Raw genomic sequence first — 21,337 nt, 5'->3', positions numbered from 1 at the left:
AGCAGTGGTAATGCTAATACAGTAAAGCATTTGCTGAAATTTCTACTCTATGGAATATACATGTGAACAAGGTAAACCTAATTTCTTGGGAAAGATGTTGTTATAGACAGTATTTTTTTACTGAGACTATGTTTGCGCATATTTCTTAGATCAGTACCTTGTAATCAAATGGAGCAGCTTACCCTAAGACTGTCAGGTTTTTATCAAAAATTAAAATTATTTTCCCACTAGCCAAGTCCCAAGTCATTTAGAATTTTTAAATTGCTAACCCAAACTTTGAATTCCATTTATAAATTAGTTACAAAGATAATTTATGACAAGGTTAGTAACCTCCATAATTCAAGGACAATCCAAGAGGAATAAATCTAAACGATACAGCAACAAAGAGACAGAAAATATTTGCTACTATTTATTAATCAACTAGATGTTATGGTCAGCATTGACAGTCCTGGTTGAGAAGGCCTCTTGAAATTCTCTATAATGCATATAACACACAAAGTTTCTTTTTATTTATTTATTTATTTATTTGTATTCCGTCATAATTATTTTGAACAAATGACTTAAGGCAGCGTATTTATCCAACCCACCTTCCTCCTCCTATTTTCCCCACAACATTAACCATGTGGGCTGGGATGGCTGGGCTGAGCTGAGAATGACCGTTCCAAGATCACCCAACTGTCTTTCTTGACTAAGGTGGGAGTAAAACTCATGATCTCCTGGTTTTCAGTCTGGTGCCTTAATCAGTAGACCAAAAGCATTCCCCATGGATGGAAATTTTGAAAATATTTGTTCTTTATTATCCAGCTGCTGTTTCAGAAAAATAAATTAGGAATTAAAATAATTGTCAGTATTCAAGGAGCAAGTACAAAATGCTATGTTTATATAGAATTCCTGTTCTACTGCTAACAATGATTATTATGCTAGCGGTGAATATTATCTTCCATTAACAACTTATTTATTTATTATTTATTTATTAGTCATATTTCTATGCCGCCCATTCTCCAAGGACTCTAGGCGGCTTACACCAAAGACAGTATACTAAATAGCATATTGCCCCCTAACAATCTGGGTCCTCATACAACTTTTATGTAAGATACTGTACGTGCCTGAATTTAAGCATAATTTGAGAGATTCAGACACAGGTGAATACAGCTTATTAGTAGGAAAATTCTGGCATTCAGTAAAAGAAAATATCCTGTATTCCTATACAGACTTATCTGGAAGCAGATCTATTGCAATAAGATAAACTTTGATGTAAATTCGTTTTTATAAAGATGGCTTATTATTTTTCAGGTAGATCTTGTTTAAAACCAAAGGGATTTTTTGCAATCTAAGTCCTTTTGTTTGACTATCCAGGACAAGACAATTCATTCTTAACCTCCATTTATTCATTTTTCTCTAATATTCAACATTCTGTAAAGGTAAACATGGGTGGTTGTCAGTAGGCCATGGAAGAAGACTTACTTCCTTAGGTTTTTATTTTGTTAATCCTAAACAATTTTTGCTCTCTCTTTTTGTAATTAGTGGTCCAACTTTAGTAAGAGATCTTAGTTAAATTTGTAATAGAGGAAGGAGTTGCTCTTGTTTTCATTATAGCAATATATGGAATTACTATAGACACACTCCTCTGTGTTCAGAATCTTATAGAAATTTGTAATGCAAAGTTTTATATCATAGTCTTCTCCAAAAATTGTGGGGAATTACAGGAATTTCTGGTTAAAGACTCAGAGAAAGAAATCCTTTTTTGGAAAATAGACTTGAAATTGTGAAGCATTACTTGCCCTTTCACTTGTTCGCATCATTGTCCTCTTCAGTTTCCTTATCCATTTTACGGTGATGATCAAATTGGGAAAATGATGGCAGAATGAGTGCTGAACCACAGATTTACAGTTGTGGATTCAGAGAATGACCGACTAGATTCCTGCTCTTTTTTTGAAATGCCAGAATATCTTTGGAATGCTAAAAAGGAAGGTACAATGAGCTAAAAAGGGAATGGTGTACATGTTAATACCAGAAAGAAGCATTTAGCCTATATAGTTTCATTCCTCTGCAGGGTGATTTTAAGCCTTTCAATTTGAGAATTTCCAGTTTGCAATGTAGCAATTAAATGTGTATGTTGGACTTTTTAAAATAAGATAATTAATAATGTATTTTAACAGATGAGTTGATTTTGTATCTGGCTGCCCTCATAGAATACAGCATGGAAATTGGTATAATTAATTCAATTAAACTTGTTCTTTTAACTTTATGCAATTAACTTTTATATACAGAGGAAATTAACCAATTATAATTTTCTTTTTGTCCTTTTGCTCTTGCACTTGCTGTCTTTTCTTTCATCAGCCACTTTTGCCTGGCATTGATTCATTAACCTCCTTGTCATCGTCATCAACTGGTCCCTTTGCATCTTCAACAGAACTCCATAGGAGGAGGTGTAAGGAGAATAGTAAAAAATTATTAGATGGTGAACCATTAAAAAACATAGTTCAAAAGCACGATGAACCCGATTTGAACTTGAGCAGAAAAGGAAGATCTTATTCTCTTGAACATGACATGGCATTTAATTATAAGCCAAAGGCCAGAAAAGGTGGAACATTATTTTCGTTCTCCTTGCAACTTCCAGAATCATTCCCTTCTCTCCTGGATGATGATGGCTACTTATCCTTTCCAAACCTGTCTGAAACAAACATCCTGCCACAAAGTGTGCAGCATTTCCTTCCCATTCGCTCACCTTCCCTCGTGCCTTGTTTCCTTTTCATCTTTTTCTTTTTGCTTTCTGCTTCTTTCTCTGTACCCTATGCTCTCACTCTTTCCTTTCCCTTGGCTATGTGCCTCTGCTACCTGGAGCCCAAGGCGGCCTCCTTGACTGCTTCACTTGAAAATGACCTGAGTGACAGTTCAGACGAAGAGGTGTGTACCTCGACACAGAACACACTTTTTTTGTGTTCATTGTTTCAGTCCTAAACAGTGTTAGAATGCTGCACCAGTAGTCCTTTCAGAACCTCATTTTTGTCTGTGCCGATATGTTCAGATTTTTTTTAAATTTTTTGTTGTGTTGAGAGTGTAGCTTGAGCCCAGGGTTAGGCACAACACAAAGTGTATAAGACGATAACTTTTACAAATTGCTTTGAAATGAAAGTTTCAAATAGTATTTGAAATATAATCCTGAGTTGTGGATTTTCAGCTGTAAAATGAGAAAGCATTCTGCTTGTTTATTGCTCCTTGAAAGTAAATAGTTTTTATATGAACTTGCATCCAGCTCAAAATTTATAACACTGTAGCTAAATAGGAAAATGAAGTTCTAAATTACCTTTTATTCTTAAAAGGGATTTAATGTCAAAAAATTTGTGTACTGAAAATGAGAATACCATAGATCCAATCTGAATTTCTTGGAATAATCCCATCTATTGAAGAATAGCTGGGAAATTGTGTCTAACATTTACTTCAGCCCACAAAGCTGCATGGATGCAGGCACAGGAGTAGAGCACAACTGGAGGGTGTTTCTATTTTGTACTTCCTTTATTGTCTGAATTATTTATTTGCTTTGAGCATTTTAATAAGAGTTATAATCAAAGTGAAGAACATGCTTAACCAGGTTTAACAAAGAAGTATTCTAGTCTAGGGATAAATCTTTTATAGGATTAATGAAGCCTAGTTAGGACAAAATACTGTCTCCTACATCCAAACTAATTTTTTCTTCTATAACATAAAATTTGAAAACTGAGTTGTACTATTAGTGAATAGTGTCAAATGTATAAAATGCAAGTACTTTATAAGCATCTTTTAAGTAAATCATAAGTTTTTGAATAGAAACATTTGCATTTTGCAAATTGTTTAATTAGAATTACCAATCAACCCAAATAATAATTTAAAAGCATATTTTATAATTCATTACGAAGCAAACTTGCTTGCCAGTAAGTGAAATGAAGATTTATTCTAAATAAAATGTAGCTGGGATAGGATGAGTTTCTAGTTCGTTTGCTTTAGATTGGCTTGGTTCAGATGTAGTGTCAAATCATGATTTGGAACTATGCAGTTAGACTTATGCTTGCTTTAAACTTTATACCAATTCAATTAATTATTTTGTTTGTATAGAAATTATAATGTGCCTTAATATTTGCCAATTCAGGGTTCTGTGTATGCCAAAGCACGAGTTTCAGATCAACAAACTAGTTGGCAATCCTGGGTTGAAAGGTATCAATATTGTAACTCCAAATCATGTTGTTATATATGAACCAAGCTTGTGATTAGACCAGGACTAACAATTGTCTGCTAGATTACACCGATTTGTGCCTAATCCAGGGTGCTTCTCTTGTTTGGACATATTGCATGACATTTTCTTTTGAATCTTGGCATGTCTGCATTACATCAGCAAAACAAAACACAGCAGTTATTAATATAATAAGCTAGGAAAAATGTCTGCTTTTAAATTCCAGCAGTCGTTCCAACAGACTTCAAGTTGGTCAATGATCTAGTAATTATTTTCTTTGGGGAAAAGTCCCTTAAAGCTGCTTAAAATCTCACTTTAGAGTTCTGCATTACCTCCATGTCTTGAATCCATTTGCTTGGGAGTACAGCCCATTGAATTGAATAGGGTTTACTTCTGAATAGATACATAAAGCATTGTGCAGTAAAATTCTTTGCAAGAGCAGAAGGAACTCCATTCTAAGTAATACATCTAAATAATAAGTAAATGTTTTGGATTTGAAAATGTTCTCTGATGTAAAAATGCTTGAGCAATCTAGAATTTTAGCTAGCAATAGCTATAAGTCTAGATGCAATTTGTGAGTTGTCTCTAGAGTTATAGTTGGTGAAAAGACAAGACAGGAAATGCAGGGTCAGAGTGATATGATGTCACATAGAGAAAAAAAAATCAAGATACACTGCATAGGTATGCCATACGTTCCTTGCAATTTATTTAGGAGCCATACAATAACCTTAATGTTAAACCGTTCAAGTGCCATACTAATTAACAGGCAGGTATTATTTTGGACTGAAGAAATTCTTTAATTGTTACCATAACAAATTAATTGCTGACTGTAATATATCGCTATTTAATAGGACTTATTCCCAAGTAACTGCACCATTTTAGTTTTACCATTAATTTTTATTTTGTACAATCACTGAATGGAATGTGTGCCCCAAAATTAATACATTGATTTAGTTATTTTAATGAAATTGTGACATACTTTTATATTATTTCTTTGAAACTGCTGTCTTCATTCTTTATGCTGTAGATACATTTGACTGCATCTTCCTTTTAATAAGAATTAAGGGAGTTGTAGTCCAACATTCACACTGGTTGTTATAAGTATCACCATACTAAATATATCAATGCAAATTTTGTTTAAAACAACTTTAACAACTGTTCTCGGTAAAGTAAGGTAACATTTCATGTCAATAAGCACATTTGGATTTGAGATCATTTCATTGATCATCTTACAAAATGGCTTTCATTGAAAAGGGAGCTTAGTTTGTTTACAAATAATTGCTTAGGAAATCATTCTGGACTTGGCTGGTCATAAAATATTGTAAATTAAAATTTAAAAAAAAGAAATAAATGGTAAACTGGTAATGTCCCGTCCCCCTGTCCCCCGCATCCCAGAATGTACTTTGTAAGCTGCTAATGTTCCTGCACTCCTTGGTGTTTCAGTGCTAGCCTAGTCTTTAACAAAGCAAATAATGCAAGAACTGGTGTTGGTGATGTAGTGTTTCTCCTTGTCAAACACATGTGAACGTAGATATAATCCAACCAAAGCAGTATGGCCAAAAAAGGAATAGGCTGATTATAATTCTGGTTATATACTTTTGAGCGGCCATTTCTATATTTATACATGTGAATGATTTGCCAGCACAAAGGCACTACTAGGAACTCTGTAGCCAAGGTGTATGTTTGGTAGAAGTGAGCCCTATGTTGCCAAGCTTCTGAATACAACTTCCAGTCTCTTTTCAGTTCCATAAGGAACAGCATGGCACTTAAGGTACCATGACAGGACAAACATTTGCTAGGGGAATGGAAGAGGTTCATAGGAGTGCACTGATGAACTTTTGAAAATCCATAATTATGGGTAAGCAACCTGTTCTTTTGTGTATTCACTATGTATGGGTAACTAGCAGACTTACTTTGATGTGAGGCTCATACGTCTGCTAAGAAAAGATTGTAATGTCTGCTGGTATTCCCCAAAATGTATCCTTATGCATTTGACTACCCAAATACTGATGTGTTGTGGAATGTATTTTGACAATAGAACCAATAGCCTGGATAATGGTAAATTGGTATTTTGAACACAATGGATAAAAAAATATTAGAAGGTTGCTTTTTCAATTCTGAGTAAAAGAGAAGGGAATAGCAAAATGACACAATTTTATCTGCATAAAAAGCTGGAGCTCACTTAATTTTATAAAGTGTGAAGGGCTTTCATTCAAGTAAACATAGAAAAACTATAAAGACCTAAGAGAGGATTCCCTATGCAGCTTGTAGTACAGCAAGCCTTCTAGTAAGAATGATAGGCTAGTAGGAATTAGTCAGTTCAGTGGTGTAAAATCCTGAGATTTCCTGTAAAATGGAATATTGTGCTACGAATTGTAGCATATATTCAATAACATAAGAAAACAAGATCCAAAAACATAACTTTCTAGGTCATATTCATACTACAAGGAGATCTTGAGTAAAGATGAGGAATGATATAAAGCTGTGATGGCGAACCTGTGGCACACGTGCCAGAGGTAGCACGCAGTGCCCTCTCTGATGGCACGCAAGCTGTCGCCCCAGTTCAGCTCTGCCACGCATGCACGCACAGCTCCCGCCGGCCAGCTAGTCTTTGGATCTGTGCCACACGTGCGAGGGGGCCTGCCCGCGCATTGCATTTTGGAGGTTATGGGGCAAGTGAGCACATTCGCACACACACTTTGGGCACTCGGTCAGGAAAAGGTTAGCCATCACTGATATAAAGGCTTGTGGTAAGAAGAAACTGGGTTACTGTAGAGAAATGATTCCTTCCATGGCGGAAAGAAAGCATTTCCCAGGGATATTTTGGAACAGATTAATGTTGCACAAATATAGTGAGCATTTTAGGGTGACACAAAAACACCTGGCTGAGCACATTACTAAACAGATGTAATAATCAAATCAAATGCAATCTAGTTGCTTCTGCAAATCAAATAATCAGTTTCTGGAATGAACAAAGTAAATTGCAACGAAGACAGGCTAATGTTAAAACTATAGCAGCAAAGCAACAAAAAATGTAGATTACATCCATCTTCTTTTATATAACAACAGCTGGTATACAGCCATTTAAACTGTAAGAAGATTTAAAAACATTTGAATGCATAGACAACTTTGGAAATGATAAAACTTCTGAAGAAATTGATAAGGAAGCAGTGATCCTTTGGGATTAATTGGTCTTGATAGACTAGATTCTGCTTTCGAACTTGGAAGGATTCAATACTGGATAAGAATATTGCTGAAACATGAGATACTAAAAAGATAAAGAAGAAATCACCACCAACATAGGGTTGGCAGAGGAGTGACAAAAGAAACAGATATAGGTAGTTGAAATGTACATGGGGATTATAAGCAGGGTAGAATACAGTCAGATCACCCTTCTGGATAAGTGTGGCTAAAACACACTGGCAGCAATGTTAGCTTATATATTACAAAGACATGATTCAGTGCATCTCATCTTCTGGGGAAAGGCTAAATGGATCCCAGTTAACACAGTTCATTGGAAAAGTAAATAAAATATCTGACTGGGCAGAAACTCAGTTTGCAGAGTAGCTGCAAAAATGTGGAAGAACTGGTGTTGCAAAAAAAAAAAAAAGACAAATGTTGTAGTAAGAACCTATGACACCAAAGAGTTGGACGTGAGTTTTGCTGGAAGCCAGCCAAAAGAGTAACAAATTGCAGTCATGTGACAGCAAGACATTGCAACCAGTCATAAATGCAAGTTGGTTGCCAAGCATCTGAAATGCAATCATAGGATTTCAAGGGAAGATGTGGCAGTTGTAACCTTGAGGATAGGGAGTCATAACCGAATGGTCTTTACTCAACTGGTCATTAAGCTAGGACTTCCTGTAAATATAATGAATGTGATGCTTCTTTTTTTTTGCATCGAAATAACAAGAGAATTAACCTAATAATGCTGCTGTTCGTGGAAGCCTCACAGAAGAGTGAAGGCCCAGCAGCTGCCTTGGCCAGGGGTGTCTTGTCAGCAGTGGGAGGAAGAAGATGGTGACGGTCAGCAAGGATGGCAGATTACATGACAACCAAAATGGCATGCAAATGGGCGGAGCGGGTTGAAGCTCACATAGCAGTTGTAAACGCAGGCAGGCTGCCAAATGCCCAACTTTTAACCACATGACTGTGGGAATGCTGCAACAGCTGCAACTTTGAGGACCAGTCGTAACTACCATTTGTTCAGTGACATTTAACTTTGAACAATCACTGAATGAATAGTGATTAAGCAAAGACTATCTGTAGGTAAACTGTTCCGTCAATTTAGTGATTGTTATTGCAATCCCAAAAGATGAATTAATCCAATTGCATGTTTAATATATTACATCATTTGCCCATGAAGAGATCCTGAACAACTGTAGAAGTAGACGACCTGACACTGTCCGGTTGTATAGGCTTTCAGTTCCTATATGTCCCAAACAACATGGCAAGGGATTGTGTAGTTGTAGTCCAAAACATTTGGACAGCATGTTATTTATCTATCTACTTATACAAAATAACCACTCTGTCTTAAATGAATATTTTAAAACATATTTCAATCCTTTGGATCATTATATAACTTGACTTTTTTCATAATAACCCCATTCAATGTTTTATACATTTATTTTAAAGTATTTTTTAAAAATCTCTTTGTTGTTCATTTTGAGACAGTATTAATAAAATTAAAGTATTCATGATACATATTAGGATGTATCAATGCTGGATGGATAATGCTGTGCTTTGTTTACTTTGATCATTTGTACTTTCTAAATGTTACTTAAAATACATTGCTATGTTTTATAAACGCTGATAGAAAATATAGATTTACATAACAAAGGATTCTCTTGCAGCTAGATCATATTTCGATGTTGAGAAATGTTAATTCTGTTTAAGATATAGCTAAATTCGTTCTGTTTGTGTGTTTGTTAAAACTTTGCTAATGCAGACAGCCTTAAAACCATGTGAGAAAAAACATTTGTGCAAATAAGGGGATAAAAGTCAAGGGACTGTTATAATAGATGTGTTTATAGATTTTCCTTCTCTAAATGAACAAATTATAGAACAATATTTTTATAATGTCTCATTAAAAGTACAGGGCTCCCCAAAATTATAGAGAAGTGCAATTTTCACATTTTGTTGCTTATTAAAGTCAGTGGCTCTCTTTAAAAAAAATAAAGAAAAATATCTTCTTGTTCTGATTAAGTTTTGTTAGGCTAACCAATCTCAAGGATGGCTTAATTGGTGTTCCTGCACATTGCAGAGTATTGTTCTAGGTGATCCTTGTGTTCCTTCAAGCTCCACAATTTAATGATTCTGTGTAACACAGAAGCCACTACTTTGTACAGTATGCCTTGATCTTAATGCTGTCTGATCTGTTGTTTTGGATTATGCTTCTTTTAAATTATCATTTGTCTAAAAAAATGCTTAAAATGCAACTCACGAGAATGTAGATTTGACAATTCAACCTATGATTTTATTTAATTACAAATTGGGTTTATTTCTTATTCTTGCTTTCTTCTTGGTACCTGGTTATATAACACAGACTGACAGTGAAAGAACTGACACTGCAGCAGATGGTGAAACCACTGCCACAGAGGTGTGTACCGTTGCTCTGAATTTGTTGTCAAAAGAATGTATCATGTACCTTAGATATTCTGAATGTTAACATTAGTAGCTGATACCCCTTAGTAATGAAAGCACTGTAGGATTGAATTGGCCAGACAGATGCTATGCAAGACAGGCCCTCCCTCAAGTAACCAGGCCCTATGCCATGTGGAGGTATGTCCTATGACAGTGCATAAATAGTTTTCTATATGAAAAAGTTTTCCACTAATTTCAGTTATCTCTGTTTATATATACATTCTGGCAACTCTCAAAACATTTTGAGGTAGCTTTTAAAACAGATGCACCTGGGTGAAGGTTATGCCAGGAGAGCTTTCAATACTTATTATATATGTTGTTCATTTGATGAATATGAACTGTTTAAAAACATTATAATGATTATTATTGTCACCAAATGATTTTTATTAGTAATTAATATTTTCTGGGGTTTTTTCCTACCTAAACAGTCAGATCAGGAGGAAGATAGTGATCTCAAAGCACAGGCAAGTGAAAGAATTCCTTGTTTTTTTGTGTGTATGTTATCCTCCATGGCTAAACTGCTTGTGTTTATTCATATTCCCACAATATTTACAAACATTGCTTAGAATAGCATTTTTACATTCTTTGAATATTGTGGTCCTCACATTTCCCTTTCTTTTTCAGTTTTTTCAGAATAGTCTGATTAAGCGCATACAGGGTGAAAATGTGTATATCAAACATAGTAATCTTATGTTAGAGGTTGGTATGGGTATATATTAGTGCATGTATTCTATGTGTGTTTTAAATATAGTGGTTAAGGTGTGAATTTGTATATGATGCATGATACGTGCATTTTTACTTGCTAATAAATCAGATGTTAAGATTAGGATTTTCTGTTATACTGTTTTTTAGAACTCTGTTGCATACGTATATAGATTTTTTTCAGTCTCTTTCTGGAATGTGTGCAAACTATGACTCCCCAAAAAGTATCACATAAATGAGGACTACTTTACACATTGCATATTGAAGTGTGCCCAGGAAATGTTTTCTACCTACAGAGCAATGTACAAAGCACAGATGCTCATGAAAGCATATTAACATAGGCTCAGTTGGCAGGGAGTTTGGATTGGCTTGCAACCTCTAACAGGAATCCTACCTAGTGGCAAATGCTCTTGCCACATTGTTATGTGTGAAGTGTTCTAAGAATTTCTGTACACCTTTCCTTTAAAACACAAGTTTGCCAAGAGTGTTGTGTTAGTGCTGTGAGAGCTAATCTCATCAAGGCTTTTTTGCTGATTAACTTTGAAAAATTATTTGGTTTTCTTCTTGTGTCAATTCAAATTTTTTTTTTAAAAAAAAATGCTGCGCTCCCCTTTCCAAACCCAGGAACTAGATAAAACCCAGGAAGATCTGATAAAACACCAGACCAATATAAGTGAGCTGAAACGGACATTCTTAGAAACCACCACAGATATCTCAGGGACTAATGAATGGGAAAAGAGACTTTCAACATCCCCAGTCCGGCTTGCTGCAAGACATGAAGAAGCCCCTATGATTGAACCACTTGTGCCTGACGAGGTGAGTGCATATCTGCCTGTTTTTCAAGAATCTGTACTCCAGAAACCTTCTTATGGATTTTAATGATAGATATCTTGTCCTCTAGACCAAAGAAGATAAAGAAAAATCTGAAAAACGTATATTTTTACAGAAGGAAAGCACGGCCTTTCTTGATTCTCAGGTAAAAAAAAAGTTTGTATTTTTATTACTGAAAGATGCTACATGTTAAAGTGATAATTTGATAAATACATCGCATTTCTTTTGGCAGTGCATTTTTAAAGGCTCGGTTAATATATTGCAAAGGTTTCTGATTTAGATTTGTTTTCAGATTTCTTTGCATTTTAGGTTTTCATAGCTTAGAATCTCATCATTTATTCTCTGGACATCTGCATATATACATGTTTAAACATCTCAGTGAAAATAATAAGCAATATCAACTGCCTTTAGAATTCATTTCATTGTAGCATTTTTTAAAAAAATCAGATCTGCTTCTACTATTACAGCAAATATATTTTCCACATGTGTTTATGGTAAAGAAGCATGCTTATCAAAATATTGCTTGAACTTCTTCATTCTTATGTGTGCAATTTTCATTGGGCAGGCAGAATCTTCAGAAATGGCAGCAAGAATCAAGTCTGTACACAAATATGTTTATATAGAAGTAGGGTAGGATATTTCAGGTGAATGCCCTTCACCTGTATAGAATTCAGAGGATGCATTTCTGGCCTGAATGAAAATACGATGCTGACTAGAAATGCTCATAAACATTTCCAATATTGTCTACTGTATTTCCATATATGCATTCAGAAAAGAACGGGAATAACAGTTGTAAGGTGATCCTACCCCATAAACTTAAATCATTTTTAAATGAGGAGGTACTGAGCTAGAAGGAGCTAAAATGAGCTAAAAAAAGAATTCACCCTTACCTCCACAAGGTATATGATTATACAAATAGCAGAACCTTGAGGTGCTTTTAGAAAGTATTTTCAATTATTCTATCTCAAATCTGGAATATTAGAGGGGAACCCAGTGTTACTGTCTTTCACTTGTAATTCTGTCTCTAATCATCTGCTTTTCATCTCTTTTTCTTAACTAAATGTTGAGGAAAGTGACAAGCTGCACCAGGAATTTTGATTAGTAACATTATGGGCTGTCATTCAGGAGCACTATTAAATATATATTCTTGGAAGTATATGAAATTGATGGTTCAGCATATACTTGCAATTGAATATTCAGAGTATAATGTATTGATTATTTATATAAAGTTATTTATATAAAGTTATAAAGTGCATTATGTAGTGAAGAATTAAGGACTGGTCTGTAACATTTGCAGTATTTTAGAGAATACGAAATATTTTAATAAGCAGAATGAAAATTTGCCTCCATTTATTTTATTCACCTCCCAAAATATTTTAAATTGTTTCAAGTGCATAACTTCACAGACCTGGGTTTGGAGTATTAAATTACATTTTCAGATGTTAGGAGAGTGTTTCATTTCTCCAAACAGCGCTATTTTGCACTTAAAACAGCAGTATTTTGTGTTGAAGAAAATTAAAAACTAAATGATTTTCACCCCCTAGCTAGCATTTTTTGAAAATGTGTAAAATATTAAGACAGTATGGTGCCCCGTTGCTTTATTATGTATTAAACTTAGTTGTCACAAGTTGAAATATTCATCTTGCCTTCTGGCTTATGAAAAGACTTTAGAAATGTGGATGTTAATAAGGTAGCTATTGTAATCACCTAAAAGGTGTAATATTTTAGTTTCCTGACAGAAGTAACCTCTTAGTTGTTCTAATTGAGCTTTTATATTTCAAATATAGGGCACTGAGGATTGGGTTATTGTAGACAAAGTACCCATTGAGATAGTCGATGGTGAATCGAAAACCATTGTGACATACAAATTAATGACTATGAGCAGTAAAACTGGTGACATCCCACCCGACCTTTTAAAACACAGTATCACTGACATACAGAGCTTTGAGGACTTGGAAGGTGAATTGCTCTCAAAAGATGACAATAAGCAGAAAATGTATACCTTAGGAAAATCCTATGATACTGTTTCTGGGAAAATTGTAACCATGACCACTAAAGTAAAAGAGGGAGAAAAACTGCCATCATTTCAAAACACAGAAATGGCAATGCCAGAATCCGTGAAAATCATTCCTGTAGTAGCAGAATATGAAATTCTAGAACCAGTAACTGATGAGAAGGCCAGAAGATTATCTGATGCCAAAAGGAGGGTCTCTGAGTCCTTGACACCAATTAAAGAAGCAGACTCCCGACTCCAAAGTCCAGAAGAAGAAAATGTGAAAAAAACACTGAAGGCAGATCAAGATTTGCAGTTGCCCGATACGCTGGGAAGTGTACAGACAACCAAAGCTGAGAAATTGCTGGAGAGTGAACAACTAAAAGGAGAGACTTTTGGTTGGAAAACTAAACCTGAGAGGAAACATGGCAGGGAGCCACCTTTTACCATTGCTACTGCTCACTATGTCACTGAGTCATCAGCATCAAGAGTAGTGGTAACATACAACTTTGACTCAGTTTAACAAAGCATGACTTTTTTAAGACAATATTCTGCACTACCCTGCCTCTTAGTCCTTTTTGCTGCTTGGCCTTATTTTGACAACAGCCAACCCAGCTTTTTTATTATTTCTTCCTGATTTAAGTCAATTAACACAATACAAAGCTGACATTAGGCATTTAAACTAAAGATCAGTTGTACTGAAATGTAGTATGCTGCTATTGCTTGTTTTTGAAGAGAAAATAATGCTTTACAAGACTAGCAGACCAGTGCTAACCACTGCTTGTTTGTATTACTGCTTACATTCAGTACAGACTTGTGCTAATTTATTTTCCATTATTTTCTCTTTGTAACCCTGCCACATTTCCTCCTCTCCTTTGTCTTTGTGTCAATTAACATAAACTTTGTGTGTGTCTGTTTTTCTTTCTGTGTCCATATGCCTATGACTATATATTTCTCTGTCTGTTTAGACAAAACAACTCTCCGATGAAAAAACTTTGGATGGTTCTGGTATCTTCACATTAATAGAATCTGCAAGAAAACCAACTGAGTTCATAGGAGGGGTTACAGCTACTTCACATAGCTGGGCACAGGTGGCCATCTGATTCATCTTTAGATTTTAGTGATTATCTCTTGATGGGTCATAGTATTTTATGGCAACACTGAGTTTTCCTTTATTATTTGCACATCTTTAGGATCTTCATGGAAAACATTAATGCACATGCTGAGTATTTTCCCTTCCTAAAACTGTACATTTAAACTTGAAGAAATTCCAAACTGGGAGGTAGTAGTTAGTTTGTTATTCTTGAGATAGAATTTAAGTGTATGAAAGATAAAATTGGACTTCATATTTATTAATGATATGCAGATATCCAGATTTAAAGGGCAGAATATAATTTGGAACATGGAAGGATGTGAATGTACATGTCAGGTACATCTTAAGGCAGTTGCATCTTTTTCCTGATCACATGATCATGCTACAGCATGATCTAATTTGGTTTTTAGGTACTTCTGAAGCATTTTATATTTTAATAGGTAGTCCAAGCATGCCATGTGTAAATCCAAATCAGATTTTGCCCTTCAAACTGAGGTCTCTTCAGAACCCTAGTCCTTAATAACAGAAATCACATGGAATTTCTGAGCATTCAGATCACCTGCACACAAAGTAAAAGCATGCAAAACAAACCCTTGGTCAAGTTTGATGGTCTGTAATTGTAGATTTTACACATTAGCTTTTAATATTAACTTGCCTTTCCTGCAGCAAACAGAAACAAAAACTGATGAGGAAAAGAAAACAGAGGAGCAACAGCAGGAAGCCATCAAGAAGGTTGTGCAGGAAACTTTAATAGTCAAGGAGAAACATGTGATGAGTTTGCATGCAAGTGAGGATGCTGCTAAATTGGCTGGCCTTCAGCTGGATGCTACAGCACAGACAATATCTCATGTGGCTTCTAGCATCAAAGGGAAAGAGGGGTCTACTATCACTGAGGGGGCTAAAGAGGAAAAAGCTGCAACCCAACAGGAAGAAACTGCTACTATTTCTCATGATCTGCAAGAGGAGCAAAGTAAATCAGCCCATATTTTGAATACACAAGAAAGCAAACCTCTTTTTGAGGTAATTAAACACATTTAATTTGCTGATTCTGAACAAAAAGATAAACTACTGTATACTTCTTTAAGGAAGTTATGCAATGCATCTAACGTTATTGTGAGCAGTTTGTTTCTTAAGGCAGCTTCATGTGTGTTTGTTCTTCACTTGTATGGCTTGCAAGCTAAACTTGTCCTTTTCATTGATTGTCACTATTTGGTTTAGTATGAGATTTAAATGTGGCAACATGATTACTATATGGTTATGGCTAGCAGCCTGAAAAGTTGTAGTTGCGAGTACAGCCAGGACTTTCCTTGATGTGTGAATACAGACAACTGTCTAACTTAATGTAAAATAGCACATAGTCCATCTGGAAGGCATGTACATCCAAGGCAGGATGCAGAAATTCTCTTTCATAGTAATATCTGCTGCTTCATTTTCTTCCATTTCGCCCAACTGGTATACATGCAGATGTTTTAAAAAAAGGTTGCTTTCCCCTTTAACTCCTGGGACTCTTTGCAGATCACATTAAACATTTTAAAAATTAACCAGGAAGCAACACAATGCTTCTTTACATGCATGGCGTCTTGATGTTCGTTGCAATGATCATTTTTACATTTATTTTTTTCTTTTTATTTACTTTTTAGCATCATATGCACTCTTTAAGAAGCATTTTGGACTAATTAATATAGCTTAATGCTGATGCTTGAACATATTTTATTTTATTAGGCAAAGAGTGAAGTATAATCTTTCATGGAAAAATTACTACCTGTGAAATTATCTAATTTCAAGTCTGAAAACACTTCCCAATTGATTTATTAGAATGTTCTAATTGTAGAACTGCCGTATATGTAATCTTTTCAGCCCTGTTTTAACTATTTAAAGGAAAATAAGCTTGTGTAAATTTGGGCTACAACAAAATAAATTTAAGTTTTAAATGAAAAAAAGATATATGCTATTTAAATATGTTCTCAATTTAATATAAATAATGGTAAAAATGCTGTTTAGGTGTAAGTTTATATATTTTTAAGATATTTCTTTTTATGTAAGAGCATTCATTTACATTTTACTCTGGAATACTAGAAAATCAAACAGTTTTAATGTGTCCAATGTTTACATTTCATTGGAACAGTCATCCATTGTGAAGACTGAGGCAGTCAGTTTTGGCAGTGCTTCTCCGGGTGGAGAGAAAACGGAAATTTCTATGAAAGAAGTACCTGTTGTCCATACTGAAACAAAAACTATTACATATGAATCATCTGAGGTAAGGTACTAAAATAAAAAGATTGGAAAAACATAGGCAGATTCTACAAACAATAAAATTTGCACTGAAGCTAACAGATTGGTGACAAGAGCAACATATATTTAAAAAATTAAACTTCATTGGAAGTAAAAATCTTCTAATAATGGTTTAAGACCAATTCCAATCTTTTTTTTTAAAAAAAAAAACAGATCATTGGTAATGGAAAAAAGTTTTGCTCTCATGATGTAAATATTTTTAAATACTGATTGAAAAAGTTGTTGGTGTAATAACATTAAAATATTGAATACAGGAAAGGTTCTTTCATAATGAATAAACAGATTAAAGAATAAAAGATGGATACAATATTGCTAGTAGTCATTTTTGTCTGGTTTTCAGTCCTAGACAAGTGGACAATTGAAAGGCTATTGAAAGAAGTGAACTTTTTAAATTCTACTACATAGTAGAATGTTTGCCAACTTTATAGAACTAACTACAATGTTGAATGCATTTATCATTTCTTCTTAGGTGGATTCTAGTGCTGACTCTGAACCAGGAGTTCTGATGAGTGCACAGACTATTACTTCTGAAACTACTAGTACTACAACTACTACACATATCACCAAAGTAGGTGTATCAGAAATTTGTTTTATTTAATATAGCCATAGGTTTATTGTTAAATATATAAATATCTGACTGAAACAACTGAAGTAATCATTTATTTGTTAACCATGGAATAGAAGCCATAACTAGGTATGCTTTTTATGGCTTAACCTTTTTTTAAAAAAATGTATTTTAATGCTTTAAAATGCAACACATAAAGAATAAATTAGAAACTGATCCAAAGTTCTTTATAATATATTTATAGTTTAGGAATAATATTCAACAACACACTGACATCTTTTAAGTTTTAACTCCCTTAACAATGTTAAGAACATTAAACCCTTATGGAATTTCCTGGGGCATATATCCAAATCATATGCATTAATGCACTTTTCAGAGTTTTGCATCTTCAACATAAATAGATAACTATCACTTTTTAAATGACCAGTGATCTATCTATCCAATAAATTCCAAAAAGTGTTGTTTATGATGTAGTTTCTATTTAACATTATGAGAGTTTTTTTTTTACCTTTGAGATCAGAAACTTGTTCCTATTGCACATGCATATTGTGCACTTTCGCATTTGGTATTCTGAAAATTAAACAGCATATCAACCATATGTATTATTTAAATGCAGAGTACCATTTTGCATTTAGCAAGCTGCCTTTAAAAAGAAAGCATGGAACATAGAGGCAAAAACATTCTAATATCCCAGAGGGAAAAAAGTAGTAAACTTCCTTTGACAGTATCTTGAGATCTTAGTTATTTTTTTTTCTCCCTTTAAGACAGTGAAAGGAGGCATTTCAGAGACAAGAATTGAAAAACGAATTGTGATAACGGGTGATGCAGACATTGACCATGATCAGGTATGACATGTAAGCTTCTAAAATTAGCTCCAAATTAATCTATTTTCTATAAACTTAAGTCTGTTTTAGCGTCAGCAGGTCTTTAAAATATATTACAATTCAGTTCAAATGTAAAATGTCTATTTTGAGTCACATTTCTTCATTTGGAAATTGTAAATTTAATCATGAATCTCTCTTCACCTTGCTACTGATCATGCATGTTCCACCCCCTTTTCCTTTCTGCCCTTCTGTGGTTTCCTTATGCTAGGCGCTGGCTCAGGCAATTAAAGAGGCCAAAGAGCAGCACCCTGACATGTCAGTGACCAAAGTAGTGGTACATAAAGAGACAGAAATCACACCAGAAGATGGGGAGGATTGACTACAGGTAAGAGGACTGGATTTTTTCCAGGCACTCACAGACTGGCATGTGACAAAGATCATTCCTTCTCCCTGAACCCATCATTAATCCTTTCTATTTATTCTTTCTGGCATTTGTACTATGTTTTGTAAAAAAAAAAAATGATTTGGCTATTTAGATTAACTTTATGGAGTAGAACCTTTTTTTTGTTTGTTAATGCCAGTTAGAGAAATAGGAGAAACCCATTTGCTTGTGTCTGCTTGCTAGTTGCTATGCATTTTCCATGGAGTAGCTCTGTAAGTTGACAGTCCTGAAGATTGCTTATGCAGAGTTTGTGGGCAAAGAAAGCATTTTCTCTAATCGTAAAATACTGTTCTGCCTGAGAAAGCTTGCAAGTATGTTGAACTGAAATACCAGTATTTTAAGTTTTGACTGCAAAGTTGTTTGTGAATAACCTTTTTTTAAATTCTTCATTTTTTTAAGTTTCCTAATAAGTTCTGGCAATTTTTATGATTGTTTCTTAAAAGGAGACAATAACATGCAATTTTTTGCTGCTGTGATTGAATAAAGGCATGCCGACAAATTCTTGCTAAATTAGCATTGGAGTGTTAAATGCAGTTACTATATGCATGTGCTAGAATATGTTTGGCATACTAACCTGCTATTGCAAGATTTAGTGATACTTGTATACTCTACAAAAGCTGAATATTGTGTGTAAAAAAGAAGAGATGGCTTTTATTTTGTTTGAACTGCTAGTATAACTTTAATTTCAAACAAGTTTTCCTTATGTCCATATAAATTATGTGTTACTGCATGAAACATTAGCATTTTCAAAAATCAGTTGCTTTAGCAATATGTGAGGAAGTTGAAGATAAGAACAAAGAAAGATGAGTCTTGGACTATGAGCAGAACCTGAAGAACAACTGAAATTGATGGAATTATTTATAGAAGAACATTTGGGAATTACAAATATTGTATTTATATAGTGTACATATAGCAGTTATTTTTATAGGGAATGTTACCTATGTTATTAACTTACATTGAATCAAGACTTCTACATGGCCAGTAATAACTACTCTGTTAGTTATCCCAAATATCAAATCTTTCTAGTGCATATAGCTGTTGTCCTTTCATTACAGATGAATTACAGAATTTAATCTGGAACATCTTGATTAACATCTACATTTTTTATAAATATAGATCTGCCATCAAAAAGGCTCTCATTAAAAAAAACCATCAATATAATTGTATAGATTTTCAGACAATAGAGATCTGAACTCAACTTACTATTTTTATGACTCATTGCATAAGCCTAAAGAGTTCTTTCGTATAGAAATATTTTCAATTCTTTTTGTGACTTTATTATTAAAGATTTATTCTTATTTAGATTTATTATTGATAGAATTTAACTATACTCTTTCTACTGCAGGATTAGAGTAGCTTTCTTATGAACTTCATCAGTGGGAATATCAGAGCCTATATGGAGTCTTGGTTCTAACCCAGCTGACTTGCATCTCTCCAGAGAAATTTTCAATGTGGAAGATTTTGATTTTAATTGCTAATTAAGGACACTGGCTGAAATTCCCCAGTTACAGCAATTTGAATCAGCTTTAATAATCTAATAATTGCATGAAACAACAAAATTACAAAAAAGCAGCATTTTTATTTTCTTAAATCGACCTTACATCTAAATGGCACGTTCATCAACAGTTAAAACAATTGTATTATGCTACACTAAAACAGCTCATGCCTTTACTCTTATTGAAAGTCTAAACACAGTTTCTTGGGGTGTGCAAAGTTTTGTTTAAGGGAAATCAAGATCACACTACAATACTAGAAGCTGTACAGGTACTATATATATATGTTTTATTACATTAGATGTGCCAATAACATACTTTATTCAACAAATAACTTGAATCATATACTTGTTATAATTTGGTTTTATTATTCTTGTTATATAAACAATGGTGAATCTCTAATCTTATTTAAATGCTTATAAAATATGCTTTGTTTATCTGATTTGGAACCCTTAGTAGCTAATGATTTTTAGAATTGTTAAAGTTAGAAATCCTGCCGTCACTTTTCTAAAGTCTCAATCTATAAATTTGCATTGTGATTATTTTGAAGAAAATGTATGTTTTCCTTAGCATCTCACATATGTTCATCTGAAAATGTGATTTTTCAAAACCAAGTCCTGTCCACTCTCAGAGAAAGATGTTTCCTTTGCAAGTCTAGTCAGTGTTCCTTACTTAGGTCAGAGTTAAGCCTTAAACCGTACAGAACACTTACAAAACATTTCATTTTTATTATCACATCAATTTAAAGGGATCCTATGTTTTTATGCTGTCAGTTTCATCACAATACATGGCGAATGTATGTTTCTGCATAGTAAAATAAAAGTGGTAAATGCACCTAAATTTGTACTGGTCTGTGTCTAAAAATGTTTTTGCTATGTTTAAATGTTGCTACTATTTGTATAATATCAAAGGCATTTATTATGTTAAAGAGATGTTCTTTCATACAATCTCAATATGATTTAGGTAGGTACAAATAGAAGATCAAGGAAAAATGAAAGAAGTTGTAAAAACTAATTCTGTTGTTCAATTTTGTACATAGAACTTCAATTTGATTTCTTCTGTATTATATATCTATGTAATGTGTTTCATGTATATTTAATGAGAAACATGATCAACTAAATATTTTTGAGCATTAGCTTTAAAAAATAGTTTTGTATTTTATATTCTAAATCTAGCCAAAATGCTCTAAATGCTATATTGGAAGAATTCAAGATATGTTTTGTGATCAATCAGTGAAATGCTGAAGTATTGT

At 34.0% G+C, this 21,337-nt stretch overlaps 1 protein-coding gene across 12 annotated transcripts in view; it reads left to right on the top strand.

The window, feature by feature from the left end:
- The window catches only part of EPB41L3 (erythrocyte membrane protein band 4.1 like 3), a 188,713-nt gene extending 167,631 nt beyond the window's left edge, over positions 1 to 21,082 (top strand). For 5 of the 12 annotated variants that reach the window (XM_070940614.1, XM_070940613.1, XM_070940608.1 and 2 more), the window contains 12 exons: positions 9,753 to 9,806; positions 10,279 to 10,314; positions 10,475 to 10,549; positions 11,177 to 11,368; positions 11,454 to 11,528; positions 13,171 to 13,872; positions 15,136 to 15,489; positions 16,595 to 16,726; positions 17,231 to 17,329; positions 18,091 to 18,171; positions 18,419 to 18,535; positions 19,938 to 21,082. In XM_070940614.1, the coding sequence (XP_070796715.1) occupies positions 9,753 to 9,806; positions 10,279 to 10,314; positions 10,475 to 10,549; positions 11,177 to 11,368; positions 11,454 to 11,528; positions 13,171 to 13,872; positions 15,136 to 15,489; positions 16,595 to 16,726; positions 17,231 to 17,329; positions 18,091 to 18,171; positions 18,419 to 18,529 (1,911 nt within the window). In that variant the 3' untranslated portion in view covers positions 18,530 to 18,535; positions 19,938 to 21,082. Of the gene's footprint in view, positions 1 to 9,752; positions 9,807 to 10,278; positions 10,315 to 10,474; positions 10,550 to 11,176; positions 11,369 to 11,453; positions 11,529 to 13,170; positions 13,873 to 15,135; positions 15,490 to 16,594; positions 16,727 to 17,230; positions 17,330 to 18,090; positions 18,173 to 18,418; positions 18,536 to 19,937 lie in introns of those variants that run through there. The other 7 variants (XM_070940610.1, XM_070940609.1, XM_070940612.1 and 4 more) reach the window with 6 other exon arrangements.
- The last annotated feature ends 255 nt before the right edge of the window (positions 21,083 to 21,337 follow it).

This window comes from Pituophis catenifer, unplaced genomic scaffold (assembly GCF_029215685.1).
Source record: "Pituophis catenifer annectens isolate HBS135680 unplaced genomic scaffold, rPitCat1.0.hap2 SCAF_3, whole genome shotgun sequence".
Taxonomy (NCBI): domain Eukaryota; kingdom Metazoa; phylum Chordata; class Lepidosauria; order Squamata; family Colubridae; genus Pituophis; species Pituophis catenifer.
This window is presented reverse-complemented; position numbering and strand designations above follow the sequence as displayed.